Genomic DNA, 22,645 nt, shown 5'->3' on the forward strand with positions numbered 1-22,645 from the left:
GTAGTGCACGATGTAGGGAATAGGGTGCCATTTGGGACATGCCAATGCCTTGTGGCTACAATAATCAAATCTGTCGTGCACCTTTGGTCAACTCTCCAACACTGTAAATGCTGCCTGCTTCCTCAGCAACGAGTGTATAGACAAACAAAGTCATGCAGGCATGCACACACACACATACAGACACACAGAAAAACACACGCACACACACGCACATACTGACACACACAGAAAAACACACACAGACGGGTACATAGATATGGAACTGCCCTGCCAAATAGGGGTCAGCGCACTAACGAAGACCAATGGTGTCGCTTTGGCCTCAGGGCAAGCCAGCCTACTGAAGGACATCAAAATGAGGCAGCTGAATGAATAGGGGATCAGGATATACCGCGGGAAAATGTCCTTGTCTCACCTTGCTATCTAAAAATAAAAGCATTCATTGTAAGTCGCTCTGGATAAGAGCGTCTGCTAAATCAAGGGTTCCAAAACAATTTCACTTGGGGCCCCCGTTCCAGCATTAGGGAACATCCCACGGCCCCCCTGTGAATGTACACCACGTCTATTTCTATGGGCACAAGCATTGTTCATTACTCAAACTATTCACACCGCTCTTGTTGGTGGAGAGAATGTTGCAGGTTTAAAGCGTATTTCCTACAATTCTACACATTGTCATTGGGTCCAAAGAAAATAGTGTAGTTTAAATGCAAATTTTCTTTCAATCCTATACATTTTGCCATGTCTAATGTGTATTCATGTGATATTTGTGTGACAAAAAAATGACAGCAATATCAATGGCCAAAAAAAAATAGCCCTCTATAGTATGTAATGACTGAGATGGGCTAGATCATGTGGACACTTCTCACACGTTATAAATAGCCCTCCATAGTATGTAATGACTGAGATGTACTAGTTGATGTGGACACTTCTGACACTTTATAAATAGCTCTCTATAGTATGTAATGACTGAGATGGGCTAGATGATGTGGACACTTCTGACACGTTATAAATAGCCCTCTATAGTATGTAATGACTGAGATGACAAGAGGAACTGATGATGCACTACCTAATTTATAAAAGGCAGCTTGTGCATTCTACTATTACAACTTTCAAGAGTAAATTTAAAGCTGGACTGAGTTCCATTAAAAAGTTTAATTTAGGAGGGGTACCTACGCCCCCCTTGCCGACCCGTCGCACCCTTAGGGGGTGTGGCCCACAGTTTGGGAACCACTGTGCTAAATGACTCAAATGTAAATGTACTACATTTGTTGTAAGGAACTGGCACAATCTAAAAAACTGCACACAAAAGTGAGAAAGGAAGTCAGAGGAAGAAGTCTGTCAAATATCTGGAAGAAATTCGAATCAACACTATCTGGAAGTTATTCTAAATCAACACTATCTGGAAGTTATTCTAAACAACCATATGTGGAAGTTATTCTAATCAACCGTATCTGAAAGTTATTCTAATCTACACTATCTGGAAGTTATTCTAATCAACTGTATCTGGAAGTTATTCTAAATCAACCGTATCTGGAAGTTATTCTAAATCAACCGTATCTGGCAGTTATTCTAAACAACCATATCTGGAAGTTATTCTAAACAACCGTATCTGGAAGTTATTCTAAATCAACCGTATCTGGCAGTTATTCTAAACAAACGTATCTGAAAGTTATTCTAAACAACTGTATCTGGAAGTTATTCTAAACAACACTATCTGGAAGTTCTTCTAACCAACCGTATCTGAAAGTTATTCTAAACAACTGTATCTGGAAGTTATTCTAATCAACCGTATCTGGAAGTTATTCTAATCAACCGTATCTGGAAGTTATTCTAAATCAACCGTATCTGGAAGTTATTCTAAATCAACCGTATCTGGCAGTTATTCTAAACAACCGTATCTGGAAGTTATTCTAAACAACCGTATCTGGAAGTTATTCTAAATCAACCGTATCTGGCAGTTATTCTAAACAAACGTATCTGAAAGTTATTCTAAACAACTGTATCTGGAAGTTATTCTAAACAACACTATCTGGAAGTTCTTCTAACCAACCGTATCTGAAAGTTATTCTAAACAACCGTATCTGGAAGTTATTCTAATCAACCGTATCTGGAAGTTATTCTAATCAACCGTATCTGGAAGTTATTCTAATCAACAGTATCTGGAAGTTATTCTCATCAACAGTATCTGGAAGTTATTCTCAACAACCATATCTGGAAGCTATTCTAATCAACCGTATCTGGAAGTTATTCTAATCAACCGTATCTGGAAGTTATTCTAATCAACCGTATCTGGAAGTTATTCTAATCAACCGTATCTGGACGTTATTCTCAACAACCGTATCTGGAAGTTATTCTAATCAACCGTATCTCTAAGTTATTCTAATCAACCGTATCTGGAAGTTATTCTAAACAACCGTATCTGGAAGTTGTTCTAATCAACCTTATCTGAACGTTATTCTAAATCAACCGTATCTGGAAGTTATTCTAAATCAACCGTATCTGGCAGTTATTCTAAACAACCGTATCTGGAAGTTCTTCTATCCAACTGTATCTGAAAATTATTCTAAACAACTCTATCTGGAAGTAATTCTAATCAACCGTATCTGGAAGTTATTCTAAACAACACTATCAACACTATCTGGAAGTTACTCTAATCAACCGTATCTGGAAGTTGTTCTAATCAACAGTATCTGGAAGTTATTCTCAACAACCATATCTGGAAGCTATTCTAATCAACCGTATCTGGAAGTTATTCTAATCAACCGTATCTGGAAGTTATTCTAATCAACCGTATCTGGAAGTTATTCTAATCAACCGTATCTGGACGTTATTTCAACAACCGTATCTGGAAGTTATTCTAAATCAACCGTATCTCTAAGTTATTCTAAATCAACCGTATCTGGAAGTTATTCTAAACAACCGTATCTGGAAGTTGTTCTAAATCAACCTTATCTGGAAGTTATTCTAAATCAACCGTATCTGGAAGTTATTCTAAATCAACCGTATCTGGCAGTTATTCTAAACAACACTATCTGGAAGTTATTCTAAATCCACTGTATCTGATGCCTAAGTTCCCATTCAATCTAACTGATATAAGCAGACTGCTTCAATGTTATCTGGAAGTTCTTCTATCCAACTGTATCTGAAAATTATTCTAAACAACTCTATCTGGAAGTAATTCTAATCAACCGTATCTGGAAGTTATTCTAAACAACACTATCAACACTATCTGGAAGTTACTCTAATCAACCGTATCTGGAAGTTATTCTAAACAACACTATCAACACTATCTGGAAGTTATTCTAATCAACCGTATCTGGACGTTATTCTAATCAACCGTATCTGGAAGTTATTCTAAACAACCGTATCTGGAAGTTATTCTTATCAACCGTATCTGGAAGTTATTCTAAATCAACCGTATCTGGAAGTTATTCTAAATCAACCGTATCTGGAAGTTATTCTAAACAACCGTATCTGGAAGTTATTCTAAATCAACCGTATCTGGAAGTTATTCTAAATCAACCGTATCTGGAAGTTATTCTAAATCAACCGTATCTCTAAGTTATTCTAAATCAACACTATCTGGAAGTTATTCTAAATCCACTGTATCTGATGCCTATATCACTTCCGTTCCCATTCAATCTAACTGATATAAGCAGACTGCTTCAATGTTCCATCAATAAGGTGAAATCCAAGATGTGTAGCATAACATCTTCCCAAGACTTTATTGATATATTATTTATTTATTGATTTACTGATTTACTGATATAAGATCAGTTCTTCTAAGATTCCAATCCTTTCCATCCAGTCCACATTGTTTTAAATGTGCTTGGAACTTCATGCCAAAATAAATGATTGAAATAGATGTATGTAATCAAACACTTCCTACACACATCCTGATTACACATGTCGTCAAAGATGACTGTACTATCACAGCCAATCAAAGAGGCATTACAGTCCATGAACAATAACAACAATGAACAGTTTACATGTAGTCAGTCTGACTAAAGCTAAACGACATTCACAGTTGTCCCATATTTTAACCATTTGTTCATCGTTGTTATTGTTTTATTGTTATTGATTGTGCTGTAAATCTATAAATATTAAATGAAACGTAAAGGGAAAGTCTGTGAGATTTTTTAAAAAATCATGTCATGACACACAGTACTTGAGTTGCAGTAATAACTTAAACTTAACTTAAATAAATAAAGTAGTACTTTACTGTAAGAAGCTTATCATTTAAAACAATTACACATGATTCATGTGTGTGGATGTTTTGTCATAGGAGACCTTGCAAGCAAATGATGTATAGTTATAAATCATCATGTAAATCAGGTTTAAACTAGAGATATCTGGGTTCTCCCAATCCACCGCATCTGCCTATGTAACACATCCACATCTGTGTAGTGTATGTAACACATCCACATCTGTCTACTGTATGTAACACATCCACATCTGTCTACTGTATGTAACACATCCACATCTGTGTAGTGTATTTAACACATCCACACCTGTCTACTGTATGTAACACATCCACATCTGTCTACTGTATGTAACACATCCACATCTGTCTACTGTATGTAACACATCCACATCTGTCTACTGTATGTAACACATCCACATCTGTCTACTGTATGTAACACATCCACATCTGTCTACTGTATGTAACACATCCACATCTGTCTACTGTATGTAACACATCCACATCTGTCTACTGTATGTAACACATCCACATCTGTCTACTGTATGTAACACATCCACATCTGTCTACTGTATGTAACACATCCACATCTGTGTAGTGTATTTAACACATCCACATCTGTCTACTGTATGTAACACATCCACATCTGTCTACTGTATTTAACACATCCACATCTGTCTACTGTATTTAACACATCCATCTGTCTGTCTACTGTATTTAACACATCCACATCTGTCTACTGTATGTAACACATCCACATCTGTCTACTGTATTTAACACATCCACATGTCTGTCTCCACATCTGTCTACTGTATTTAACACATCCACATCTGTCTACTGTATGTAACACATCCACATCTGTCTACTGTATTTAACACATCCACATCTGTCTACTGTATGTAACACATCCACATCTGTCTACTGTATGTAACACATCCACATCTGTCTACTGTATGTAACACATCCACATCTGTCTACTGTATGTAACACATCCACATCTGTCTACTGTATGTAACACATCCACATCTGTCTACTGTATGTAACACATCCACATCTGTCTACTGTATTTAACACATCCACATCTGTCTACTGTATTTAACACATCCACATCTGCAGAGAAAGGCGACAGAGCTAGAGCGCTGTTTGTCAGACCATGAGACGGCCTTCTCACAAAATGGTCTGTAGTGTCCGGACGCTTTGGCATAAACTATTATGGAAAGATGAGACTCCCATGAACACGTCTATGTCAGTAGTTTTGTTTTCGGACGCCCACAGGCCTCACAAGACTTGTCTGAAGGTCACCCGGTACCAGTCCAAAAAAGTTATGGAAGTATAAATGGAGAATGTTTCGTGACAAAAATAAGGGGTTAAATACATGTACAAAAAAAAATATATGTTTCCTGATCTTTCTTATATCAGATATAGGACAGACACTTCAGAACAAACTTCATTTAGATTTTTTGGGGGGGACTATCTGTTGTTCTATGTAGTGAATCTGTTATCCGATGTGTTTGTATGGGCTAATAGCAGTAAGGACGAAGATTAAAAATACAGTGCCTTGCAAAAGTATTCATTCCCCTTGGAGTTTTCCCTATTTTGTTGCATTATAACCTGTAATTTAAATTGATTTCTATTTGGATTTCATGTAATGAACATACAGAAAATAGTCCAAATTGGTGAAGTGAAATGAAAAAAAATTACTTGTTTAATTTTTTTTTTTTTTTATGGAAAAGTGCTCCGTGCATATGTATTCACCCTTTGCTATGAAGCCCCTAAATAAGATCTGGTGCAACAAATTACCTTGAGAATTAGTTACATAAAGTCCACCTGTGTGAAATCTAAGTGTCACATGATCTGTCACATGATCTCAGTATAAATACATCTGTTCTGAAAAGCCCCAGAGTCTGCAACACCACCAAGCAAGCGGCACCATGAAGACCAAGGAGCTCTCCAAACAGGTCAGGGACAAAGTTGTGGAGAAGTACAGATCAGGGTTGGGTTACAAAAAAAATCCAAAACTTTGAACATCCCAAAGAGCACCATTAAATCCATTATAATTTTTTTGGAAAGAATATGGCACCACAACAAACCAGCCAAGAGAGGGCCACCCACCAAAACTCACGGACCGGGCAAGGAGGACATTAATCAGAGAGGCAACAAAGAGATGAAAGATAACCCTGAAGGAGCTGCAAAGCTCCATGGTGGAGATTGGAGTATCTGTCCATAGGACCACTTTAAGTCGTACACTCCACAGAGCTGGGCTTTACAGAAGCGTGGCAAGAAAAATACATTGCTTAAAGAAGAAAATAAGCAAACACATTTGGTGTTCGCCAAAAGACATGTGGGAGACTCCCCAAACATATGGAAGAAGGTACTCTGGTCAGATGAGACTAAAATTGAGCTTTTTGACCATCAAGGAAAATGCAATGTCTGGCGCAAACCCAAAACCTCTCATCTCTCCAGGAACACCATGCCCACAGTGAAACATGGTGGTGGCAGCATCATGCTGTAGAGATGTTTTTAATCGGCAGGGACTGGGAAACTGGTCAGAATTGAAGGAATGATGGATGGGACTAAATACAGGGAAATTCTTGAGGGAAACCAGTTTCAGTCTTCCAGAGATTTGAGACTGGGGCGGAGGTTCACCTTCCAGCAGGACAATGACCCTAAGCATACTACTAAAGCAACACTTGAGTGGTTTAAGGGGAAACTTTTAAATGTCTTATATTTTTATACTTCAAGAGGTCTTAAAATTCAAAAATAAAATAAACAATTCCATGTAGCTCAGCTTAGACAGGATTTAGACTAAATGCTTAAACATTGAAGTTATTCCTTGATCACTACAGATATATCACTACAGATATATCATGGAAATCACAAGTCCATGTGAAAATGTCATGGGATGCATTTGCTCGATTGCTTACTTTTTTTGTTGGTGGCCCACTGTTTGGTGGTATGCACATCTCACAGAGTGTGGCTTTAACTGAGTCTAAGACATCTTGTATCTGCAATGAAACAAACGAATACAGCTTGAGACAAAGGTTGTGTCACCAAACAGTATGCTCTAACACTATGATCTATACATTTAAAATGTAAAATGTAATTTTTTTGCACACATGTTTAATGATTAGTGTCTTGTAAGCTCTTATGGGCTGGGCACCAAATGCTGTATGACACTGAAATAAAATGAATGAATGAATCATTCAGTCAATCAATCAACCAAGCATATACAGTAGAGTAAATGCAATACTCACTTGGTTTATAATGTCTTTAAATCTGCTAGTTTATAATGGTTAGAACCCTGCTTTACTATATCTAATTAACAAACTGACAAGTAGTTACTACAATAAGGGTGTACAAGTATGAATTGAATTTCCCCCCTTAAACAATAGGTCCCATATTCTAAGAATCTAGACCTTCGGTTCAGATACATCACTGTCAGATTGTATCCGAATGCCTCTAACTGACAATGGGTTCTACGAGTTCATATGTATCATTAGAAGTTGTGAGTAGCTGTAAACACAGAACAAGAATGTCATTCTGTCCATGGCTGTAAGCTTCTAGCTCCTGAATGTGGTTCAGCGTCAACATTGAACTTCTTAAAAGGCTCTTGAGATGGAATAACCACTTTCATATCTCTGCTATAGATGAATCTGAATGGAAACCTTGGAACACCTTTCTGTTTCAACCTGTAATAGATTTGTCCCGACACCAGTATTGTGACACTCAGAAGTATCGTGGTAAGGAAACAAAACGACTTCGGGACTTTTCTTTTCTTTAGAAAATATATTGCAAACACACAGCCTTCTGTTGTCATCCAGGGTCACATTCGTTTTTTAACAAGCTATATAACTCAATGTTTAGCATACTGCAGGTTTTTAAAGACCATAGAAGGTTTTTTAAAGACCATCTGCTTTGTGTTTCCTTCTTTGTTGCAATGGAAAATGTATATTGTGATAACCCTATTAGGTAACGTTTCACCCCAGTGAATAGCTTCGTTTCACTTACTGTATTTTCACTAGCCTAGATGGATTTTGTATTCACATGGAGTACAATAAGAAAAGTGGATCCATGCATATTACTGTACAGGAGTTTTGACTGAACCACCATCTTAAAACACGAGAGGGGCAAGTACAGGGCCTTCAGAAAGTATTCACACCCCTTTACGTTTTCCACAGTTTGTTGTGTTACAAAGTGGAATTAAAATTGATTTAATTGTCATTTTTAGGTCAACGATCGACACAAAATACTCTGTCAAAGTATGGAAAATAAAATACTAATATATATTAATTAGATAAGTATTCAACCCCTTGAGTCAATACATGTTAGAATTACCTTTGGCAGTGATTACAGCTGTGAGTCTTTATGGGTAAGTCTAAAGAGCTTTACACACCTGGATTGTAGAATATTTGCCCATTATTCATTAAAAAAAATATATTCAAGCTCTATCAAGTTGGTTGCTATACATTCATTGTCACGTCATGCCATAGAATGTCAAGACTACTTAAGTAAAATCTGTAACTAGGCCACTCAGGAACATTCAATGTCATCTTGGTAAGCAACTCCAGCGTACATTTGCCCCTGTGTTTTAGGTAATTGACCTGCTGAAAGGTGAATTTGTCTCCCTGTGTCTGTTGGAAAGCAGACTAAACAAATTTTTCCTCTATGATTTTGCCTAAGCTTAGTTCTCTATTCTGTTTATTTTTATCAACAACAAAAAACTCCCTAGTCCTTGCAGATGAAAAGCATAACCATAACGTGAGGAAGCTACCACCATGCTTGAAAATATGAAGAGTGGTACTCAGTGATGTGTTGTATTGTATTGATTTGCCCCAAACATAACACTTTGTATTCTAGAATTTTTTCCAGTTTTACTTTAGTGCCTTGTCGCAAACAGGATGCATGTTTTGAGATATTTCTATTCTGTACAGGCTTTCTTCTTTTCACTCATTTATGTAAGTGTTGTGGAGTAACTACAATGTTGTTGATTCATCCTCAGTTATGTCCTATCACAGCCTTTAAACTCCGTAATTGTTTTAAAATCTCCTTGGGCCTCATGGTGAAAGCCATGAGTGGTTTCAAATTGTCACATGCTTTGTAAACAGGTGTAGACTAACAGTAAGATTGCTTACTTATGGGTCCTTCCCAAAAACGCAGAGATACAACAACAAAAAATACATAAAAATAGGAAACTGTTCTGAAGGACACCTGTATCTTTGTAGTGACTGGGTGTATTGATACACCATCCAAAGTGTAATTAATAACTTCACCATGCTCAAAGGGATATGCAATGTCTGTTTTCTTCACACATCTATCAATCGGTGCCCTTCTTTAAAAAACATTGGAAAGCCTCCCTGGTCTTTGTGGTTGAACCTGTGCTTTAAATCCACTGCTCGACTGAGGGACCTTACAGATAATTCTATGTGTGGGGTACAGAAATGAGGTAGTCATTCAAAGTCCATGCAACTTATTATGTGACTTATTAAGCACATTTTTACTCCTGAACTTATTTTGTGTTGCCATAACAAAGGGTTTGAATAGAGCTTTTCATTTTTAATTAATTTCTAAACATAAAAAAAAACTACAGAATTCCACAATATGGGTTATTGTGTGTAAAACGGTGACACAACATCTAAATGTAATCCATGTTAAATTCAGGCTGTAACAACAACATGTGTAAAAAGGTCAAGGGGTGTGAATACTTTCTGAAGGCACTGTAAGTACTGTGAACGGGATAAATAAAGCTTTCAGCATTTGAATCAGGAACTTAACAGAAATAAATGTTAAGGGTCAGAAGAGATGCGCAGCAACACAAAATACACAGTACACGATGTATGAATTTCAAAAGGAGGCCTTGGAGTGAATTGAGAGAGAGAGAAAAAACTGAGGAACATAGTCTTATTTTCTTTCCCTCAACAATAGATCTATGGAAAGTGATGCTTTGGATTGGATTTTTTTCAATCTGCTGGATATTTTTTTTTTCAGTGTAAGTGCATCTCCCTGCATGTCAATGGAGTCACGAGTGCATCTTGTATCTCAATATTAGATGTGGTATACAGTAGTAAGCTACCTCCAGAAAACCAGTGTGGAAATAGGAAGCAGGGGGGTTCTCAAATCATAGAAGACTAAGGAATTTCATTACCCAAATGTATCGAACGAAGCTGCCAGGTTATTGCGATGTGAGTGACCATTTAGTGAAAAACATATTTCATTAGCAAATGAATGGCCGGAGTAGGACAGCCTTGGCATCTTTGCTGAGTTGGATGAAGAAGAAGTCAGAAGAAAATGTGTTGTAAATGACCAGTGCTGATAAAAGGCACGCTGGCCATACTTAATACTCGATGGCTCTAATTAAAGTACTTGATATCCTTAGCGATGGTTGAGTCCGGCAACACCACCACCCAGTGACTATTAATAGTCCTGGCTTGTGCTTCATGGAGAGCAATAATTCTGGGTAATTTTATTAATAAAATAATTGCTCTTTCTTTCCCGCCTGCTATGCCTCGACCACATTTATATATCAGCACCTTGCTTGCCTCACCACACTCTCCAGCAATGAATGACTTTAAAATGCATGAATCCTTTGTCGCTCTCCCTCTCCCCCTATTTTCCCTTTCTCCCTCTATTTTTTCCCTTTTCTCACTCTCCCTCTCTTTCCCCCCTTGCTCTATCTCCCTCATCTCCCCCTCTTTTCCACCCTTCTCCTCCCTTCTCTCCACCTATTTTCTGCCCCTTCTCTCCCCGCTTTTCCACCCCTTCTTTTCCCCCTTCTCTCCCCCTCTTTCCCCCCTTCTCTCTTCCTCTTTTTTCCCCATTTCTCTCTCTCCTTCCAGCTCGTTCTTTTGAGCTCATCTTTGCTCGGTCGGTTTGTCTGTCTGTCCGTCTGTCCGTCTGCCTATCCATCTGTTTCTCCATCTTCACTCCGCCACCCCACCCCCCTCTCTCTCCTCCTCTCATTCTCTCTCTAAGTCTGACTAAGTCCCATAATGGATCCTGGCTGAAGAGATAGACTGCTGTCCTAAGAGAAATAATACAGAGGCAGACAGGGGGATTCTAACACTGCCTTTATAAGAAGAACCATTCAGATCAGAGTTCAAAATATGAAATTCAATTGCAAATGACTGAATTCAGACAGACATGAGTATGCAGTAAAATGTATACAAGAACCATCCCTATTTCTTTTGCAGTTGGCATCAAAATTCCATCTGATTTGATAGCACAGCACGTCTTATCCTTTCCAATCCTAACTTGTCATACAAATCAAATCACAATCAACTCACACGTAAGACATGAATCATGTCTAGAGCAAAACACACAAAAAACTCTCAGTCTTACCTTTCCAACGTAGAGAGGTTCTGTGCCTGTGTACTCCTCCACCACAAAGAACTGGTTCCACACCCATCCCCTCTTCACTCGTTCATGGGACATGAGCTGCTGCTCCTTAGTTTCTCCCTTGGCCATGCCACTAGTCCTCTCCGACCATCCACAACTACAGCAATGCAAAAGCCAAAGGGCCGTCAACAGACTACATGCTCCCAGTCTCCAAGAGGGAGCCATTTTGGAAAATCCTGCTTGGCTCTACATGTGACGGGATTTCCAAAGAGGTGAAAAGAGTCCTCAAACCGGCAATGTTGAAGAAATTAAAGCCAGAGGCCAACCAAAATCTCTGTTCTAGGACACTTGATTAATCCACAAGATTCTTAAGTATTCTATTGTCTTAAATAGTTCTATTGTCTTAAATAGTTCCAACTCAGGACGCAGGGCATGCCATGGCACATCATGACTTTGGACAGGCTACAGAAGGCTTTTTCTCTGTGCAGAAGAAACTTGGCAAATCATTTTGAACCGGCCTTATCTCTCCCATGTAATCTTCTCCATCGGGATTTTCCCTGACTTATCTCACCTGTCCGTCTACACTGGTATCAAATTCATTCAGGTAACAGAGATGTGTTTTGTTACTGTGCAAGTGAAAACTGCATTCAAGATTGCCAAGACAAACTTTCCCATATGTTCTAAGGCAGCTTCAATCTTTCAATCTTTACCACAAGTATTGTGGTGAAGGGAGTGGGCCTGACATTGATTTTTTTTAAACTCCCTGAGAATTAAAATTGACACTTTCAATCCATACGTGGTAATTTACTTGATTCCAATACATTAATAATACATTAATTTGGGAAATCATTTAATGGATAGGGTCCTTTGAGAAGATCATGGGACCGATAACCATTGAAATGGCATTTGTATAATTGTCAAGGACAATGTGGGTTTTACCTGGTATGACAAGGTTCAAATCTTACAGAAACCCATAGTGAGATACCCAAGGCTATCTCCAAACTATTGGAACTGATTCTCACTAAAATGCTTAGTTATCTTTCTCAATATCTTTGTTCTCTATTTTCAAACTCATTAGCAATGGATTTCAAAGAAAAGTGGATCAATCGGGTCCTCAAATACAAAGGTTCTCTCCAGATCCAGGATCCTAGGGTTGTGTGTATGGTCCAGCTGCCATCTCTTGTCACTTCATTCCAGTATTAGAGAACAGTATCCTTCAGGAGACTCCATTGGCTCAGATCTTATTTTGTCCATTATTTTTCTGGATGATTCAGGCAGTGTTAGGACCCCCATAAAATGCTGAGAGTAGTGGCAAAACCTGCAAAAGACCAAAAAGAATAGCATAGGTTACCATCACATTTTCCTGTAGAACAGAGACGGAATCCATCACTGGTTGGGCTTCAACACTGCAGGGTCTTTCATCACACAGTATATGAAATTGTATACATTTTCCAAACGCGCACTGCAAACAAAACATGTTCAAGCCTGAACTCATTTATCTTTTTATTAGCTCTTCACAACTCGAGCCACAATAATGAAAATGTGTTTGTTTTTCTTCGGATTATCTGGAGTGAACTGTTTTCAGCTGGTCTGTTGTTGTGCTCGACAAGAAACCCGAACAATGTGCTCTAAGAGCGATGGTGCAGTACTGTATGAGGGCAGGGAGCGCCAGGTGTGTGGAGGGGAGGATGCTGCAGAATAGAGGGAAGAGAGAAAGAGAGGGATGGTTCTTCTTCATGAGCCAGGCCACTAGCATCTGTCTGCTTTAGTCCGGCCAACCAAGCGGCCCTAACCCCGGCCAGCTGATTAATTGCATGAGGGAACACTAATTGGATAAAAGTATTAATTCAATCCATCACGGCAACAGCCCCCTAATGCCTCAAACAAACACTGCTGAGAGAGGCGGGAGTAGTAAAGAGGCGGTACGTTGCGGCGAGGCGGGAGTAGATAACATGCGGTGTTTTGCGGCGAGGCGTTGCAAAGAAAGTAGATAAGAGGAGGTGCGTTGCGGCAAGGCAGTGCATTGCGGCAAGGTGGTGCGTTGCGGGAGTAGATAAGAGACGGTGCGTCGAGGCTGGAGTAGATAAGAGACGGTGCGTTGCTGCGAGGCGGGAGTAGATAAGAGGCGCTGCATTGTGTCGAGGGGACAAGAGAAGGTGCGTGACTGCGTGGCTGGAGTAGATAAGAGGCGGTGCGTCGAGGCTGGAGTAGATAAGAGGCAGTGCGTTGCGGGAGTAGATAAGAGGCGGTGCGTCGAGGCTGGAGTAGATAAGAGGCAGTGCGTTGCGGGAGTAGATAAGAGGTGGTGCATTGCGGGAGTAGATAAGAGGCAGTGCATTGCGGGAGTAGATAAGAGGCGGTGCATTGCGGTGTGGCGGGAGTAGATAAGAGGCAGTGCGTTGCGGGAGTAGATAAGAGGCGGTGCGTTGCAGGAGTAGATAAGAGGCGGTGCGTCAAGGCCGGAGTAGAAAAGAGGCGGTGCATTGCGTCGAGGCGGGACTAGATAAGAGGCTGTGCGTTGCGGTGTGGTGGGAGTAGATAAGAGGCAGTGCGTTGCGTCGAGGTGGGAGTAGATAAGAGGCGGTGCGTTGCGGTGTGATGGGAGTAGATAAGAGGCGGTGCGTTGCAGTGTGGCGGGAGTAGATAAGTGGTGGTGTGTTGCGGTGTGGCGGGAGTAGAAAAGAGGCGGTGCATTGCGTCGAGGCGGGAGTAGATAACAGGCGGTGTGTTGCAGTGTGTGGGAGTAGATAAGAGGCGGTGCGTTGCGGTGTGGCGGGAGTAGATAAGTGGCGGTGTGTTGCGGTGTGGCGGGAGTAGATAAGTGGCGGTGTGTTGCGGTGTGGCAGGAGTAGATAAGAGGTGGTGCGTTGCGGTGTGGCGGGAGTAGATAAGAGGCGGCGGTGTGTTGCGGTGTGGCGGGAGTAGATAAGAGGGGGTGTGTTGCGGTGTGGCGGGAGTAGATAAGAGGCGGTGTGTTGCGGTGTGGCGGGAGTAGATAAGAGGCGGTGTGTTGCGGTGTGGCGGGAGTAGATAAGAGGCGGTGTGTTGCGGTGTGGCGGGAGTAGATAAGAGGCGGTGCTTTGCGGCGAGCCTGCATCGCAGGAAGAGGTTGTGATTAATGGGCTTTGTGAAACCTTTAGAACGGGAAAAAAATACATTTTAGTGTGTCTGTGGTGTCACCACCTCAAGGCGAAGAGATTGCAGCACCAGTGGGAGGAAGAAGTCGAGGAAAGCTGTTTCGAGCTGCTTCAGGACAGCAGTTGTTTAACCTACTGTGCCTTTGTGCTAGCTGGGTGAAGCTCTCCAATATTTCTCGATGCCTACAAGCTATTTATTTTTTTTGTTTCTGTAAAATTATTCAAATTCAGACTGAGGTCAAACGAACAATGTGCCTGGTATTTGCAATTGAGCTCTGTGAATGAAGCCAAAGAATAGGAAGTAGGAAAGCATAGTTTTAAAGGCCTCTCAGTTTTGAGGCAGAGTTTTGAGGCTGGGCTTTGTGGCAGGGTTGAGAGGCTGGGCTTTGTGGCAGGGTTTTTGAGGTACGGTTTTGAGGCAGGGCTTTGTGGCAGGGCTTTGTGGCAGGGCTTTGTGGCAGGGTTTTGTGGCAGGGTTTTGAGGCAGGGCTTTGTGGCAGGGATTTGTGGCAGGGTTTTGTGGCATGGTTCAGAGGCTGGGCTTTGTGGCAGGGTTGAGAGGCTGGGCTTTGTGGCAGGGTTTAGAGGCAGGGCTTTGTGGCAGGGTTTTGAGGCAGGGTTGAGAGGCTCGGCTTTGTGGCAGGGTTGAGAGGCTGGGTTTTGAGGTACGGTTTTGTGGCAGGGCTTTGTGGCAGGGCTTTGTGGCAGGGTTTTGAGGTACGGTTTTGTGGCAGGGCTTTGTGGTAGGGCTTTGGGGCGGGGTTTTGTGGTAGGGCTTTGTGGCAGGGTTTTGAGGTACGGTTTTGTGGCAGGGTTTTGAGGTACGGTTTTGTGGCAGGGCTTTGTGGCAGGGCTTTGTGGCAGGGTTTAGAGGCAGGGTTTTGAGGCAGGGCTTTGTGGCAGGGTTTAGAGGCAGGGCTTTGAGGCAGGGCTTTGTGGCAGGGTTTAGAGGCAGGGTTTTGTGGCAGGGTTTAGAGGCAGGGTTTTGTGGCAGGGTTTAGAGGCAGGGTTTAGAGGCAGGGTTTTGTGGCAGGGCTTTGTGGCTGGGTTTAGAGGCAGGGTTTTGAGTCAGGGTTTTGTGGCAGGGTTTAGAGGCAGGGTTTTGTGGCAGTGTTTTGAGGCAGGGCTTTGTGGCAGGGTTTTGCATCTCATTTGTGCAGCTATTGTAGGTATGAGACACTCTCCCTGAACACATATTGAACTCTAAAATGTAAATTCCAACATGGCCTTGAATAACAATGACCAAGGTGTGTAAGGAGAACACAATCATATATACCTGTAGATATTGTATACAAAGTACAACATCTGCGAAGTGTGAACATACGGTATATTTACATAATCAGATACCACTCTGTGATATATACAGCCCAACCATGAATAAAATGCATGGCATCATGGCAGACTGCACAATTGCGTTGTTAGATGCTTTCCATTTGATTGTGTCATGTATTTGGTTGTGAAAAGCTGTGATCTGATAGCTTTGTTTTCAGTCTTGTATAATACTGAGTACTAGCAGCACTACCGTTTGTCCCTCAGTCTTGCATCTATGAATTATTGTGATGTTAAAAGGTTATGACGTGTGACATTTAGAGGAAGAAGTGGCAAAGATGACTCAAGTCACAATTCAACATGACTTTTTGATCCAATGGAAAGCCTTGACATCTAGGGGGGAAAAAACTACATTAGAAATAAACAGAGTAAGAGAAAAATAAATGCAATGAAAGGAAAAGATTAAATCCAATTTATTATGGTAAAATGAATCATTTACGTCGTCCATATTGAACAAAAGTCGGCCAAATATCCTTGCAAGTCTTTTTGCTCGACTTTAATTGATCCAAAATATTATTTTTCATGTCTCCAATTAGACTCGTATGTTTTAGCTAAAGAGCTGACTTCAAAGTTAAAGTCGTTGTTTATTCCTTTCCGCCTCAAAGGCAAACGGCTTGGGGAGAAAAACCCAGATTAAATAATGTTTTGCCTATCTACGCTTACCCTGCCCCCTTAACTCGAGATATTTTAACTGTGTGCTTGGCAGTGCGTATATGATTAATTAGAAACCATTTGTATCAAAAACTTTTCTGGGTGAACGTACAGCTCTGAAGTTGCTCTCTAACCGAAACATTTGCTTGACTCCAAACCAAACCACTTGGCATTTCAAAACAGCAACCAGACTGCCAAATCCTTGTTGTTCTAGCTCACTCTGGGAATTTCATTAAGTGCGTATGCATTTACTCTTAATGAGGTCCAAAAAAAGTATAACACCCTAATGAGTTGGAGAGAGAGAGAAAGCGCACGATAGAGGGAAGTCTCGTTCTCTATCGCAACTTGGCCACACAAGAGAGGTCGTGGAAGCTCGTTGCTAGTAGCCGGGCTAATTAGCGCTGTGTCAATTAAAGACCTTCCAAGCAGGGGCAAGCCAGCTAGCCGATACAGTACAGTCGCAAGGCATCTCTTTCACCCCAAAAGCTATTAGCAAGCTCTGCAGTCATTCGTGAAATTTTAGGGCAGTGAATTGATTCTTAAACATGGCTGCGGTTTCACATCAGTGGCCGTGCCCAGAGCAGGCCCCCTGACAGCTGGCAAGCGGCAGATGACGGACTGGGAGACTGATCACTGCAAAGTGATGGGCGTGGGGCCAGTGACCGGGCGACAGGCCCTCTCAGTCACTCCCCCCCACCCCTCCATTACGCCCATCAGCTCTCGCTTTCTCTCAGTCCCTCTCATACTTCTCTTTTCTCACTTTGTCATCTTTCTCTCAATCCTCCTCTTCTTCTACTGTCGCCACCTCCCCATCTCATCCTCTTCACCTATTGTCTCCACCTCCCCATCTCATTCTCTTCACCTACCGTCTCCACCTCCCCATCTCATCCTCTTCACCTACTGTCTCCACCTCCCCATCTCCTCCTCTTCTCCTACTATCTTCACCTCCCCATCTCATCCCCTTCACCTACTATCTTCACCTCCCCATCTCATCCCCTTCACCTACTGTCTCCACCTCCCCATCTCATCCTCTTCACCTATTGTCTCCACCTCCCCATCTCATCCTCTTCACCTACTGTCTCCACCTCCCCATCTCATCCTCTTCACCTACTGTCTCCACCTCCCCATCTCCTCCTCTTCTCCTACTACTGTCTTCACCTCCCCACCTCCTCCTCTTCTCCTACTACTGTCTTCACCTCCCCATCTCATCCTCTTCACCTACTGTCTCCACCTCCCCATCTCATCCTCTTCACCTACTGTCTCCACCTCCCCATCTCCTCCTCTTCTCCTACTACCGTCTCCACCTCCCCATCTCCTCCTTTTCTCCTACTACTGTCTTCACCTCCCCATCTCATCCTCTTCACCTACCGTCTCCACCTCCCCATCTCCTCCTCTTCTCATACTACGGTATTCACCTCCCCATCTCATCCTCTTCACCTACTGTCTCCACCTCCCCATCTCCTCCTATTCCCCTACTACTGTCTTCACCTCCCCATCTCCTCCTCTTCTCCTACTGTCTCTACCTCACATCTCCTCCTCTTCTCCTACTGTCTCCACCTCCCATCTCCTTCTCTTCTCCTACTGTCTCCACCTCACATCTCCTCCTCTTCTCCTACTGTCTCCACCTCCCATCTCCTTCTCCTACTACTGTCTTCACCTCCCCATCTCATCCTCTTCACCTACTGTCTCCATCTCCCCATCTCATCCTCTTCACCCACTGTCTCCACCACCCCATCTCCTCCTCTTCTCCTACTACTGTCTTCACCTCCCCATCTCATCCTCTTCCCCTACTGTCTCCACCTCCCCATCTCCTCCTCTTCTCCTACTACTGTCTTCACCTCCCCATCTCATCCTCTTCACCTACTGTCTCCACCTCCCATCTCCTCCTCTTCTCCTACTACTTTCTTCAACTCCCCATCTCATCCTCTTCACCTACTGTCTCCATCTCCCCATCTCATCCTCTTCACCCACTGTCTCCACCACCCCATCTCCTCCTCTTCTCCTACTACTGTCTTCACCTCCCCATCTCATCCTCTTCCCCTACTGTCTCCACCCCCATCTCCTCCTCTTCTCCTACTACTGTCTTCACCTCCCCATCTCATCCTCTTCTCCTACTACTTTCTTCAACTCCCCATCTCATCCTCTTCACCTACTGTCTCCATCTCCCCATCTCATCCTCTTCACCCACTGTCTCCACCACCCCATCTCCTCCTCTTCTCCTACTACTGTCTTCACCTCCCCATCTCATCCTCTTCCCCTACTGTCTCCACCTCCCCATCTCATCCTCTTCCCCTACTGTCTCCACCCCCATCTCCTCCTCTTCTCCTACTACTGTCTTCACCTCCCCATCTCATCCTCTTCTCCTACTGTCTCCACCTCCCATCTCCTTCTCCTACTACTGTCTTCACCTCCCCATCTCATCCTCTTCACCTACTGTCTCCATCTCCCCATCTCATCCTCTTCACCCACTGTCTCCACCACCCCATCTCCTCCTCTTCTCCTACTACTGTCTTCACCTCCCCATCTCATCCTCTTCCCCTACTGTCTCCACCTCCCCATCTCCTCCTCTTCTCCTACTACTGTCTTCACCTCCCCATCTCATCCTCTTCACCTACTGTCTCCACCTCCCATCTCCTCCTCTTCTCCTACTACTTTCTTCAACTCCCCATCTCATCCTCTTCACCTACTGTCTCCATCTCCCCATCTCATCCTCTTCACCCACTGTCTCCACCACCCCATCTCCTCCTCTTCTCCTACTACTGTCTTCACCTCCCCATCTCATCCTCTTCCCCTACTGTCTCCACCTCCCCATCTCATCCTCTTCCCCTACTGTCTCCACCCCCATCTCCTCCTCTTCTCCTACTACTGTCTTCACCTCCCCATCTCATCCTCTTCTCCTACTACTTTCTTCAACTCCCCATCTCATCCTCTTCACCTACTGTCTCCATCTCCCCATCTCATCCTCTTCACCCACTGTCTCCACCACCCCATCTCCTCCTCTTCTCCTACTACTGTCTTCACCTCCCCATCTCATCCTCTTCCCCTACTGTCTCCACCTCCCCATCTCATCCTCTTCCCCTACTGTCTCCACCCCCATCTCCTCCTCTTCTCATACTACGGTCTTCACCTCCCCATCTCATCCTCTTCACCTACTGTCTCCACCTCCCCATCTCCTCCTATTCCCCTACTACTGTCTTCACCTCCCCATCTCCTCCTCTTCTCCTACTGTCTCTACCTCACATCTCCTCCTCTTCTCCTACTGTCTCCACCTCCCATCTCCTTCTCTTCTCCTACTGTCTCCACCTCACATCTCCCCCTCTTCTCCTACTGTCTCCACCTCCCATCTCCATCTCCTACTACTGTCTTCACCTCCCCATCTCATCCTCTTCCCCTACTGTCTCCACCTCCTCCTCTTCTCCTACTACTGTCTTCTTCATCTCATCCTCTTCCCCTACTGTCTCCACCTCCTCCTCTTCTCCTACTACTGTCTTCTTCATCTCATCCTCTTCCCCTACTGTCTGCACATCCTCTTCTCCTACTACTGTCTTCACCTCCCCATCTCCTCCTTCCCTTTCTCTCCCTACGGCTCCCATTCTCTCCCTGCAGCTATCTTTCTCTCCCTACGGCTCCCTTTCTCTCCATTCTACAATTACATTTTTCAGGTTTTTAGAGTCATCTGCTTTTCTCTTCCAGTCATGTTATTCCCTTTGTATGTTTAATTTTCTACCCTGCATTACTCCATCTCTCAAAACTTTTCCCTCTTCATCATGCTCCTCCTCTTCATCCTGCTCCTCCTCTCTTAATGATGCTCCTCTCTTCATCATGCTCCTCCTCCTCTCTGCAGCTCTTCATCATGCTCCTTTCTCTCATCTCACTTGGTTAATTTTCTTGTTGTGTACACTAGTGAGGTTCCCTGTACAACAAGCGAGTAAAAAACAATGACCACGCAGGTTCCTTTAAGCCAGTGGTCACCAACCTTTTCTGAGTCAAGATGAAAGCAAAGATTCACTGGTCAGATTTTTTAAAATTCACTTAATGTAAGCCTATGCAACATTAAACTATTAAAAACAGTACTGTAGCAATGATGGTTGTACAGTAGGTTATAGGCCCAACATATTATTACTGCATATTGGCTTTGCATGAATTGCCATTTAAAATTATATTTCAAAGTTTGAGGTACTGTAGACTATGTGATCTCATCGGTAATAGATGAGTTGTTGTATTATTTGTGAGGCACAGCTGAGTGAGCGTAAATTTAAATAATTTGTTTTTTATTTTACTGGGCTGATGGTGCGTGTATCTGATGGTCAGTCTCAGTGGAGGGAGAGAGCAGCAGTCTGAGGGTCAGTCTCAGCGGAGTGAGAGAGCAGCAGACTGAGGGTCAGTCTCAGCAGAGGGAGAGAGCAGCAGACTGAGGGTCAGTCTCAGCGGAGTGAGAGAGCAGCAGACGGCGGGTCAGTCTCAGCGGAGTGAGAGGAGCAGCAGACTGCGGGTCAGTCTCAGCGGAGTGAGAGAGCAGCAGACTGCGGGTCAGTCTCAGCGGAGTGAGAGAGCAGCAGACTGCTGGTCAGTCTCAGCAGAGTGAGAGAGCAGCAGACTGCGGGTCAGTCTCAGCGGAGTGAGAGAGCAGCAGACTGCGGGTCAGTCTCAGCGGAGTGAAAGAGCAGCAGACTGCGGGTCAGTCTCAGCGGACTGAGAGAGCAGCAGACTGCGGGTCAGTCTCAGCGGAGTGAGAGAGCAGCAGACTGCGGGTCAGTCTCAGCGGAGTGAGAGAGCAGCAGACTGCGGGTCCGCCCCTCAACATCCCTCTGCTCTCCCTTTCCTCCACTGACACTAACCAAAAAGGGACACCGTCTTCCAGATGATGGCAAAACTCAAGTTGCACCGCATAATTTCTACCTCATGTACAAATTCATGTAACGCCAATGAACAGAGAAAGTGAAATATTCCTCCATATTAAAAAAAGACCCAAGCTGCTAATAAAAACTCAAGCATATGGATACACTTTCCTACTCATTCATTTCAGCTGATCTGCTAGTTGTAGTGCTGAGCGGAAATAGGAAGAACAAACATTTTATTGCTTATGAAAGTGTTGATTACCAAGTGCTTAGTAAGAACTTGAAACTCAGTCATAAAAACAGCAGCTCTTTGCTGTATTCATTGACAGTCTCTCTCTAGTTTTAAAAGTTTTGAAAACTCACAGTATCAACTTTGCTGTAATTTTATTTTCTGCCTGCTACGTTACTGCAGACACAGTCATCTGAGCCATCCAATTGGCCAGTGGTATGCCTATAGTGCAATTGATTTGCACTCTGGGCCCGCCGGGAAAGCAGAGTTTTTACTTTCAGACACATGAAATGGTTCAAAATGGTAATGCATTGCGAGACAACTTCTTTTTTTTTAAACAGGAACTCAATGTTTTTTTTTTTTACAGAAGTGTTTGAGATCGACTAGAAATGCCTTGGAGATCAACCAGTTGATTGACCGGTTGGTGACTGTGTCTTTAAGCACACGTCTGACATCCCTAGTGTCACTGCAACATCACCACATCGCTCCTTTAACAACGTGTCATTTCAGGGAAACAAGAAGTAGACTGAATTGATTACAATCTGAGGGGGTGAAGGATTATGTTCGGAAGCTAATAGCTAATAGTTATCACATAACCCTCCTTTAACCCCCACCCCCCTCTCCCTCCTCCTGTATTTTTTATATTACTCATTTTGATTTGTCCACTGATTAAGTATCTGCTCAACACTGTCCCTACACGTCCCCCATACCCTACTCCTTCGCTTTTCCACTCCCCCTATCTCGTATCAGATGGATGAAAGCGATCATCAAAGCAGGACCCACAGTCTGCTTATTCAAGTGAGCCCTGCCACCAGAGTCAAATCCCCTTTGCCATGCTTATTAAAAAAGCCTATTTTGTCATCTCCAGTCCTAATTTGTCACAGTTGAGTGGGTTCCGTGGCCATGGTGTTGAGGAGAAAAACCACAGCAC

General features: G+C 42.9%; 1 protein-coding gene across 1 annotated transcript in view; it reads right to left on the minus strand.

Annotated features, from left to right (window-relative positions):
• Positions 1-22,645, minus strand: part of LOC112255030 (cadherin-22) — a 300,118-nt gene that overhangs the window by 178,586 nt on the left and 98,887 nt on the right. Inside the window, 1 exon segment of the mRNA XM_042324818.1 lies at positions 11,534-12,848. Coding sequence (XP_042180752.1) covers positions 11,534-11,755 — 222 coding nt within the window. The 5' untranslated portion in view covers positions 11,756-12,848.

This window comes from Oncorhynchus tshawytscha, linkage group LG07, assembly GCF_018296145.1.
Source record: "Oncorhynchus tshawytscha isolate Ot180627B linkage group LG07, Otsh_v2.0, whole genome shotgun sequence".
Taxonomy (NCBI): domain Eukaryota; kingdom Metazoa; phylum Chordata; class Actinopteri; order Salmoniformes; family Salmonidae; genus Oncorhynchus; species Oncorhynchus tshawytscha.